Source organism: Nannobrachium achirus, assembly GCF_963921795.1.
Source record: "Nannobrachium achirus genome assembly, chromosome: 22".
NCBI classification, from domain to species: Eukaryota; Metazoa; Chordata; class Actinopteri; order Myctophiformes; family Myctophidae; genus Nannobrachium; species Nannobrachium achirus.
Genome location: NC_137829.1, coordinates 29,488,560 through 29,500,067, shown reverse-complemented (window position 1 = coordinate 29,500,067; position 11,508 = coordinate 29,488,560). Strand labels below are relative to the sequence as shown.

General features: G+C 44.7%; 1 protein-coding gene across 1 annotated transcript in view; it reads right to left on the bottom strand.

Annotated features, from left to right (window-relative positions):
* Positions 1 to 6,710, bottom strand: part of pde1a (phosphodiesterase 1A, calmodulin-dependent) — a gene marked incomplete at both ends in the record, with an annotated part of 26,236 nt that extends 19,526 nt beyond the window's left edge. The window contains 2 exons of the mRNA XM_080752825.1: positions 95 to 189; positions 6,618 to 6,710. Of these exons, the coding sequence (XP_080608951.1) occupies positions 95 to 189; positions 6,618 to 6,710 (188 nt within the window). The remainder of the gene's footprint in view (positions 1 to 94; positions 190 to 6,617) is intronic.
* Between the last annotated feature and the right edge of the window lie 4,798 nt (positions 6,711 to 11,508).

The following is an 11,508-nucleotide window of genomic DNA, read 5'->3' as shown; positions in this document are numbered from 1 at the left end:
TAGGGTTAGGGTTAGTGTTAGTGTTAGTGTTAGTGTTAGTGTTAGTGTCAGGGTTAGTGTTAGGGTTAGTGTTAGTGTTAGGTCAAACACCCACTTGGTCTCTTCAGTGTAAACGTCATCCAGGACGCTGATGGCCAATTTCATGATTGTCCTTAGTTCTGATTGGTCCACCACCTCTCCCTGCTCCATCTGATGCAATACACATCTCAGACTGTGGACAACAAACCACACAATAAATCAGTAGTTATGTACTGTATCAGTAGTTATGTACTTTCTTGTTTTTCTTTTGCTAGTTGTTTTTATCGCTCTGACCTTTGGACACTGCACTATTAGGTTGTGTTAGTAGTTCTTTTTATAGTATTTCTGCTTGTGTTTGACATGATGGTGAGATACTTGTTGCACTAAATAGTGCGACGATTCGTAAGGATCAAAGCGAGTTCAGGGGGCGGTCCCAAGGGAGCGCGCGCGCGGAGGGGGGTGGGTCACTAGGTCCTGCCCCCCCCCTTACCCATAGTTCTTAGGGAAGTCAGATGGTGGGACTCAGGCTTGTTGCATAGCACTGCTGCTTGCTACCATGCTGCAGTACACACACAAGTGCCACACTTGTAGCTTGCAGGTAGCTGTGCTGCTGCCCACCGCTTGGAGAGGGTGCCTAACTTGGCTGAGTATTTCTGTCTGTTTCTGCTATTTTTCTATCGCTCAATTCATGTATGTTCAATGACCATACATGAAGCTAGTTAACATTTGTTTGTTAGGTTTCTTTAGAACTTGATTATATTGTGTTTTTCTCTAGATAGATATCCATTTACATTGTTATATTGCTGTTAATGTACTGACCTATTATCTTGTTTATTATTGCGATGTTGTATCTGCTTATTGTAAGTCGCTTTGGATTAAAAGCGTCTGCTAAATGCCTAAACTGTAAACTGTAAACTGTAAACTTAGCTGCCAAACTAAGAAGCTGTGTTCTTGGCCAGGTTGTATGGGAAGTTTGAGATTGTTATTCTGGTAATCGCTGAATTCTAAACTGCTGTTTCAAGGTTCAGATTTCTTGCTATCGTTGCTGGTGCCTAGCTGATTTCTGTACTTTCAGTTGTTGCTAAAGCTATTTCAAAGGTGTTACAGGCTTGCTAAAGTTGCTAAGGGTAAACTCAGTATCATAGAAGTTGGCTGTGGCTACGGGCTAAATGCTAACTTATTTCGTGCCCTGGTGGGCCTTTACTGGGCTACCATGAGTTAAAGTAATTTCAGTCGTTGGGTTTGTCGATAACCATGTCAGTACTTTGCAACGGCGCGCCGCGGGCCGTATCGGCTAGCGCGGAACAACAGGTTTAATGTATAGTCAGCTAGGAGCTAGCTGGTGGCTATTGCTAGCCGGCTATTTCGGTAAGGATGCTGTTAGCTGGTAAATCAATGTGCTAGCCATGTCAAGGCATAGAGCGGCGGCCCGCGTGAAAACACAGCCCCGTAGCAGGTAATGAATCACGCTAGGAGGATTCAGTTTGTAGGTTGCAGGTGTCTGTAAACGGCAGAGTTCACCTAGCTCCTGAGCTAGCCGAGTCACGTCAAGCGGTGATTTACGGCATGACGTTCGGCAGCAAATACTAAGCGCTGCGTGTGGGAAATGTAGTTCTCTATCATGCCAAGCCTCGGCGTCGTGCTAGTAGCAAGCTTCGCCCGCAGCGTGCTTAATCTAGTTAGTATGGGGCCTATATTGCTTCTGCCTCGCCTCGGGTTATGTGTATGTTTTCCTCTTTTTGCACTGTCTGGCCGTCTTAACAGCTGCTGCTTATGAGGTGCTAGTTGCTATACCTTAGCAGCTACTAAATGGTTCCTGTCGCTTCTTGGACCATAGTAGGGCTGCTGCCATTTACCGTGGCGTAGAAGCCCTCGCGGGAGGAACTATTAAAAACAGTAATCGCCTCTCTTTGAGAAGCCTATTAAGGATGTTTTCCGTGTGAGCTCCTGGGAGGAGGAAAACCCGCAGGCTATACAGTTTACGTGCGAACTTGTTTTGCTTCCGCTAACACAGTCGTGCCTGTCTGTCCTGACGTCACCAGTTGAACTCGCTAGTGCATGCAGGGAATCGTAGTCTACTCTAAATGCTCGATAGACCACCCTCCCTCCCTCCCATCCAGCTAAACATTCTCTTTCAGTTTCAGCATCCATCAGCTGTAGCTTTTCCTCGCATCGTAGGCTTTTAGTTGATAAGTTCTAAGTTGTCAGCGGTACTGCTATACTAAATGCTATAAAAACCAGCAAGTGATTGTTTCTACTGCATGTCAAGCTGTTACCAGGGTGTTGAGTGTTTTCTGCTAACATGTTGTCATTAATGCTCCAGTATGGCAGCTCCAGGCTAAAGCGGCACAGGTCCAGCTAAATCACTTTCTTAACAGCGTCTCGCTGCGGCGGCTATAAGGGCGCAGCTAACACCAGGTCTACGTTTTAACTTCAGGTTCCTAACCTAACATTGTGTTTATTTTTCAGGTTTCCTAACCCTAACATCAGGTCTATCTTTCAGCTTCGGGCTAAAGCGGACGCATAGCGACAGCTACGGCAGGTCGTCTTTGCAGCGTCGCACGGCAGCTGCGGGGTGTTTCTACTGCATGTTAAGCTGCTACCAGTGTTTCAGAAGTTAAAGGGGTTTAACTCAAATATTTGTTGCAAACTAAGGTTATAGTACTGGGTCACATAGCACACCGTATGTTCTAGTGGTGTTTCCGTAGCCGCTGCACTTGGCTCCAGTACTGTCATGCTAAAGCTAATACTTGCTGGTTGCTATTCATCCTGTCTATTATTCCAGCTTCAGGCCGGCGCGGCTGCAGGCCCACGGCTGGGACAGCAGGTTATAATGGCAGCTTTAGCTGCAGGTTCCACTAATCATGTCATGAAGGTTGTGTTTCTAGCTTCGTCTAGTGCTGTGTGTGGCTGGGAGTCCAGTCGGGAGTCGGTCGGCACCACGGAGGGTATCGCTGCGACGGCCACAGCTGCTTCCGCTGCTGCCTTGGGACAGCCGGCCCGCCAGCCTCCTGACTTCCCGGCGGCCCGCGAGCCCACGACGGAGGCACGTAGGGCACAGGCTCATCTTCCGGGGGGAGCGGCACACCGACACCGCCGTCACGCCGCGGAGGAACGCCAGTTCTAGCGCCAACGGCGGGAGCCAGTTTTCTCGCCAGCGACGGCTGCCCTGGAAGCACGGCGGAGCCAGACTCTAGCAGGTAAATAGCAGCGCATTTGCTTGTTAAGTTCTGTCAGGGTGCAGTCGCTCTAAGCTGGGGAATTTACGCATATCGGTTGGGCCTCGTTTTGGTATGGTTTGACTTTAAAAGTCAAGAGATGGGTTGTAGAGTTTCTTATGTGTGCATCAGCAAACGCTGCAGCAGAACTAACTCACTTTTCCGTCCTGTATTTCCATGCTGAAACACCTGGCTGTCCGCCCGATGTCTGCCCCAACGACCCTCTGTTCCATGACGCATGCTGGTTCGCTGCGAGACTGAGGGAGCAGGGCCAGAGTGAAGGCGTCGCGCCATCTCTCTACACGCCGCATTCCCTGCGGAGCGGAGCAGTTTCGGCGGCGGTGCCCCGGGCGCGGAGCAGCTTCAGCGGCGGCGCTCCGGGCGCCCTCGGGCTCAGCCAGATGCCCTGAGGAGCCACACTCTAGCAGGTAAATAGCAACGCATTCGCTTGTTCGATTCTGTGAGCGTTCAGCCGCTCTCTAAGCTTGCTAATAATAGGCAACCATAGTTACATGGCAGCGTCTTACTTGTACTGAATGTTGGGCTTTAGCCGCTCTCTAGGCTTGCATAGCTTGCCTTTAAAGGTCAAGACGGTCAAGAATCTCCACGTATCTCGTGGAGATTCTCATATGTGCAGCAGCAGACTCTGCAGAGCGCTCCGTGGGCTGCGAAAATTTCTCTGTGATCCTAAAAGTCAGCGTCCTTAGGCGCGGTTTCATTGTTATGGTCAGCTAAAGCTAAGATTGTAATTTCTGCGGCAAGCACATGCGGTCACCAAGGCCAGGCTTAAGATGCGACTAGCACATGGCCTCTGAAGATTGCAGCTCGCAGTTTAAGCAGGGAAGGTACACCAGTGTCAGTCGCAGAACTAACTCCCTTCTGTCCTTTCATGTCCATGCTGAACACCGGGCCGTCTGCCCGACGTCCTCGTCACACGACCCCGGAGAGAGCTGCCAGATTTGCGGCCCGCCCCTCTTCACTCTGCATTCTCTCCGGATCGGAGCAGCCACACCACCAGCACTTCTGGTGCCCTCAGCTAACTCAAGATCCTGCACGCCAAGCTATCAAGCACACACAACACAGGACTGACCGAAGCGTAATGGTTCCAGTTAACGCTTCTGCTGCTGATGTTAATAGTGCTGCAGGCACTATTAGCAGGGTTGTTCCATAGGGTTTTATTTGCTGCTTCTGTTGCGTTACTCGGGGCTCGCGCCCCTGATAGGTTGCGGGCCACGATAAATATTACGCTTTAATATTTCAATCATGCAAAAGCTAGGTGGTTGCTGGGGTGTTAGTTAGGTAGGATGTGAAGCTGTATGGCGTTGTAGTTATATGAATTAAAGGTTTCATCGCTGCTTCTGGTTCTGCTGTCTATATATATATACGTCCATGTTGCTGCTCCCGCTTTTCTCTAGGGTGTTTTAGTATGGCTTCAGTCAGATTGCAGTATATCGTTATAGTCAGCAGTACCACCTTCCTCACCGTTGGTTCGGTCTGCCAGCTGCTAACATTCTTAATTATTAAATTGCTTTAGCAGTACTTATAGCGTTTTTGGCAAGCTGCCAATATCATTGCTTAGTATTTTGCCTTAGTAATATTCGCTCTGCCAGATGCTAATATGCTTAATTATTATTTTTGCGTTAGCAGGAAAGGCAGTTCATAGTTTGCCCCGCAGTAATAATAACTTAATCGCTAGAGTCACAGCAGAGCTGCCTTCCTCGCAGTTGGCTAGCACTGGCATGGGATTCTGAGATTTTGGCGTGCTTTGGGGGTTTGTAGTTTTGGGGGGTATCGGGCCAGGGCTCGCTGTAATTAGATTATGCCCTCGATGCTCATGGTAACATGAGGATCGTGGGTTCAGCGAGCCATGGCCCGAGGCAGAACCCCATGCCAAACCATGCTAACTTAGGCTATAGATTCTATGCTGTCTTATAGTAGAGCTAAGGTAGGCTGCCAATACTATGCGCTTAGATATAGGCTTAGATTCTATGCTGTCTCTATAGTAGGGTGCTCAATATGCCATGTTGTGTGATGCTTGCTTTCTGCTTCATTCTGGTCAATAAAGTATATCTTAACCCAAGTGATCGTCTCCTGAAATAGTGCGACGATTCGTAAGGATCAAAGCGAGTTCAGGGGGCGGTCCCAAGGGAGCGCGCGCGCGGAGGGGGGTGGGTCACTAGGTCCTGCCCCCCCCCCTTACCCATAGTTCTTAGGGAAGTCAGATGGTGGGACTCAGTCTTGTTGCATAGCACTGCCCCGCCACCACCCCAGCGCCACCTTCAGGTTCTGCCTTAGATCCCCCTCGGGGGGTATCGGGCCAGGGCTCGCTGTAATTAGATTATGCCCTCGATGCTCATGGTAACATGAGGATCGTGGGTTCAGCGAGCCATGGCCCGAGGCAGAACCCCATGCCAAACCATGCTAACTTAGGCTATAGATTCTATGCTGTCTTATAGTAGAGCTAAGGTAGGCTGCCAATACTATGCGCTTAGATATAGGCTTAGATTCTATGCTGTCTCTATAGTAGGGTGCTCAATATGCCATGTTGTGTGATGCTTGCTTTCTGCTTCATTCTGGTCAATAAAGTATATCTTAACCCAAGTGATCGTCTCCTGAACTGACTGTTATGGTCACTTTGATTTGGGCACTGTATTATATTGATAGTTGTGCTTTAGGACACTTTATGTATATATATATATTATTCGTTCCCTTTCTTGTTGTACCTTGCTCTTACTGTACTTACTGTACTCTGTTTTTTTTTTTTTTTATCTTTTTCATACTTCTCTGTAACTTTGTAAAAAACCTTATACTGCTGTGCTGCCTCTGGGCAACTGATTTCCCCCCTTGGGATAATAAAGGTATCTATCTATCTATCTATCAATCTATCTATCTATCTATCTATCTATCTACTGTATCTATCTATCTATCTGTCTATCTATCTATCTATCTATCTATCTATCTATCTATCTATCTATCTATCTATCTATCTATCTATCTCCCTAGCTTCCACTGTGGCCTGAAGACTCACCTCTTCAGACTCCACCTAAGGGCTCGAACACACTGTACGATATTGCGCGGTCGACAAGTCATCAGATCGTTAGATTATTTCACACTACACAAGTGACTTTCTTGAAATCGCCTGTCATAATATCGCTGTGGTTTTCGCCTACAAGATTGATCACCGACAAGGGATCACACACACAAGCCAGATATTTCACCAGGATGCATCCCCGATACATAGCCAATATTACATTTGTTTGTTTTTATTCTTATTGTGCACGAGAGTGGGTGCTATGATTTTACGTCTCTCGCTGCACGCACACGCGCGCACACACACACACACGCACACACACACCGATAGAGCGAGCGCACTGCACGTACCTGTTCGATGTTTTCATAATAACACCAGCCAGGCTGCTGTTCGATGTTTTCATAATAACACCAGCCAGGCTGCTGCGTGGTTTTTATGAACATATTGTGAGATGCATTGGTTTTATATTGCTATGAAACAGCATCTATATTATTATGATGAAAGTCATGAAACAGACTATTATTTAACGGAACTATTGCTGTATTGACTTTGACCTCTAAGGACCTTCCAGGGAGAGTGCTCATGTGCGTCTTGCGGTGACATGCTTCCTAGTTTCTTCTTCTCTGAGATGTTTTTTCGCACTGTTTTTTTTACTTTGCACTATTAGGTTGGAACTATTGCTGTACTGACTTTGACCTCTAAGGACCTTCCAGGGAGAGTGCTCATGTGCGTCTTGCGGTGACACGCTGCCTAGTTTCTTCTGCTCTGAGCTGTTTTCTGTTGTTTTTTTTTCGCACTGTTTTTCGACATTGCACTATTAGGTTGTGTTGGTAGTTTCTGAGTATTTGTCTTGTTTAACAATGACAGTGAGATACTTGTTGCACTAACTAGCATTGACTGCTTTGGTCTCTTTTTTGTAAGACACTTTATGTATATATACTTATATTTAATTTGCCCCCTCTATTGATGCACCTTCTCTTTATTGGTACTGTACTGCTCTTGTTTTTTACTCTTATCTATCTTTTCCTACTTCTCTGTAACTTTGTAAATAACTGTATACTGCTGTGCTACAACGGGACAACTGAATTTCCCCCTTGGGATAATAAAGGTATCTATCTATCTATCTATCTATCTATCTATCTATCTACTACCAATAAGACACCTGAATTTATCCTCGGATTAAAGGTCTATTAGCCTATTCATGATACAGTATATCCATCTATCCATACAGACAGACAGACAGACAGACAGACAGACGTTCTGTCTGTGATCACATGCTGTCTGCTTTCATTTAAAACAGATCTTCCCAGGGTGCGCAACATCTTTCATACTGTATGTCCAGTTTGCGACAGAGCCAAATATCAAGTGCTAGATATCTAGAAACGCTCGGGAAGCGCTATAATCGCGGCCAGATCTTCTTGCAGAGCTTTTCACACATAACGAACAAAACCTCGGCGAGCAAAGCCTGATCTTGCGGCAGATCGACGTCTTTGTCGGCGAGCGGCAAAAATGGTTGGCGAAGCACAATCAGCTCAAAAAGTCGGGCAGTGTGTTCAAGCCCTAAGCCCATAGTACTTACTGTAGCACTCGCCTAACCTTATATGAAAGCTAGATAGTATTTTTAGGTTTTACAAATATTTTTTACTGATTAGGTGCATACATAATTGTTTTCTAGATTGATATTCCTATGCATTTGTTGTATTGTTGTTGATGTATTGATGTATTACCTTGCTTAGTATCTTAAATCGCTCTGGATTAAGAGTGTCTGCTAAATGCCTAAATTGTAATTTGTATGTGTGTGTGTGTGTGTGACCGAGCGTGCGTGCGTGCGTGCGTGCGTGCGTGCGTGCGTGCGTGCGTGTGTGTGTGTGTGTGTGTGTCTTACCTCTGTGATGTACATTTGTACTTCTGCCTGGAAAACAGTACAGAGAAGATCAAAAAACACAAATATCAACTAGAAAAAAGCCCCCTTCGGGGGTTAATCTACCCTACTGTACATTAGTACTGTATCATTAGTGGATATACAGGTTTTGTAGCAGTAAGGTGGGCAGTGTTGTCATGGGTTGACAGTCTTTCAGCAAGGCTGCGGACTGGGCTAAATATTTGACAGTGACATTTAATTGCCTATCAATTAAAGTCTGCACATATCAAATCAAGTCTACACATATACGCGACCCCTGAATATATTATAGACCTATCCACAGAGTGCTGACCTGTTTGCATTGTCTGTGGATTTAATTCTATATGGATGTGTCACACATTGATTGATCACTGATGAAACCCTACTTGTCAACGGTTGTATTTACCATACAAACGCATGCCTCTTTCCAGCATCTTGCTTTCTCAAATAATGTTAGGCTGTGTGTGCTTATGCTGTTGGGACGGGCGGGGGCTCGCCAATAAGCTTAGTTTGCAACGTGTCGGTTGTTAAATATCCAAAGCAGTTCCATAAACCGATGTTGAACAGTTTAGTCCAACTCCATGTTGTGATTTCAGCACATTAATGTTGTATGCGAGCACACACACACACACACACACACACACACACGCACACACACACACACACACACACACACACACACACACACACACACACACACACACACACACACACACACACACACACACACACACACACACAGTCCTCTACAGAGAGAGAGAGAGAGAGATAGACTATTCAACGCTGTATGAAATGAGCTAATCAACTGCTGCTAAGGAGAGGAGACACATCTAAAGGTGGAAAAGTAGATGTCAGCGAGGCAGAAGCATTATTATTATTGATTTTTTTTTATTGATTTTTATGTTGTTTTTTTATTTATTTTTACATTATGTTTTTTATTATTATATTTTGTTTTTACTGTCTTTATTAAGGATTGCACAATAAATAATTTACAAAGACAACAATAAAACAAAAACACATACAAAACACACACAAAGACAGAAAAAAAATAACATTGGGGTTTACACTTTTATCACCTTCATATCAGCATCTCACCTCTTCTGAATCTATCTATCTATATCAACCATTGTTCCCATCTTTTATTAAAATGTTCTTCAGTTTGAACGTTAACTGTTCCATATCCTGTATATTGTCCATAATTGTCCTCCATTGTTTATAGTCTGGAGTGATGTCCTTGAGCCAGTTCTTAGTAATTGCTTTTTTTTTTTTTTTTTTTTGCAGCGATCAGTAAAATATTAATTAGATATTTGTCCCCTGCTTGTACAGACTCCTCTATGAGATCCATGTATAATACTAGGCATGAATTAGGAATGTCATATCCCAATACTTCACAAATAACTGAGAGTATGACATACCAGAAAGGCCGGACCTTCTTACAGTTACAACCCCAGAATATATGCGTATGATTGGGGATTTGCCACATGGCGCTCCACCCTTCCTCAGGGATGTCCACACTCAGTTCTTTTTCCCATTTGTTCTTAACATAATACTGTTGAATCTCCTTTGGAGTCCATTAAGCAGGAGTAAAACTAAGAAATCGCTCTTGGTATGACCTCTCCATATGCCCATGTGAATATTTTTATTATGGGGTGAATTTCATTTTCTCTCCTTGTAATGTCTTTGTCATAATAGTCTCTTATCTGAAAGTATCTAAATAAATCTTGATTTGTCAAATTGTATTTGTTTTTTAGCTCTTCAAAACTCTTCATTTCCCCCTTTTCAATCAATAGGCACATAGCTGTTACACCATTACGATTCCATTGTTTAAATCTTGGGTCCATTCCTCCCGATTTAAATGCTTCATCATATGCAACCCATTTCAACAGACCAAGTTCTTTCCCTAGTTTCAGTCGTTTTACAATTGAATACCAGGTACTCAGGGTGAAGTTTGTTATCGGATCTAATTCCCTTTTACTTTTCACTTTTGCTGGAATTTCTTTATCACCTATAATTGTTTGAATTGGGAATGTAAGTCCAGGTGCTTCTATTGTACTGTATATCCTTCCATCGGGCAATATAGTCGTCACTACACCAGTTCAATAGCGGACACAGTTGAGCTGTATGATAATATTCTTTTAAAGTTATACCATGTAACTTTTTTTATAAAACAAATCTTAAAATTGTCCTAACTGTTAAATCGCTAAAGTTTTAGAACACCCACTCCGTTATTTTCAGCTTCTAAAGCCTTCTCTTTATATGTTTTCTATGAGCCGTGAGGGGGGGAGAATTTCGCGGCAAAATTGCGTCATCACACTACCGGCCAATCACAGCGAGGGTTATACACTGCCGGCCAATCACAGCGCATCTTGAAGTGGGGTCGCTATGGCGGCCATATTTGTAGTCGCCCGTGTGTCTCTATACTCAAAAGGTAACCTCGCCTACCAGGCAGGGTGAAGGAGTCCGTTTCTCCGGAATGCCTGAACGCACAGGAACCAGGGACCCCTCTAAAGATAGATCTCGGCGAGGTGGAGGCAGACGAGGTGGAGGCAGACGCGAAAAATGGCCGAAAGACGCGGACGCGACCGTGGTTTGCTATAGGGCTACTGACCACTAGTTGAGCATCTTACACAGTATAGCTTTTTCTTTGGTTAACTGCAAAGTACTATATCTCACTCTCGGTCGCTTTCCCTCCCAAACAAATCTAGATATTAGTTTATCCCAATTAGAGAACTGCTCCTTTGGAACTGGTATAGGTAGGGATTGGAAAATATATAAGAGGCGTGGCAAAATGTTCATTTTAACTGGATTCATCCTATCACTAAAACCCATCGGATATGTAGACCATCTTTCAATGTCTGTCTTTATATTGCTGTCACTTACTCCATAATTGCTTTTATACAGGTTTGATAGGTTCTTAGTATGTTTATACCTAAGTATTTGATAGACTTTGTCTCCCAATTCAATCCCGTCTCCTTAAGCTTTAGATTTGGCAAACAATTGAGCAATGTTCCGCCCTAGGATAATGGATGTTGGGGGTATTTTGATTATCATGATAATATTGTAAATCGCAATTTCTTTGGTCACAATAATCTTGACATGACATTTTCATATCATCCCATCTGTCTGTCTCTCTCTGTGTCTCTGTCTCTGTGTGTCTCTCTCTCTCTCTCTCTCTCTCTCTCTCTCTCTCTCTCTCTCTCTCTTCCTGCAATAACAAAGTACCGCATCGTTGCTGTCGTTACCATGACGACTGCTGCCCGAGAAACTTTGAGGAGCCACCTACCTACACGCACACACCATGCACGCGCACGCACACGCGCACGAGCGCGCACGCACACACG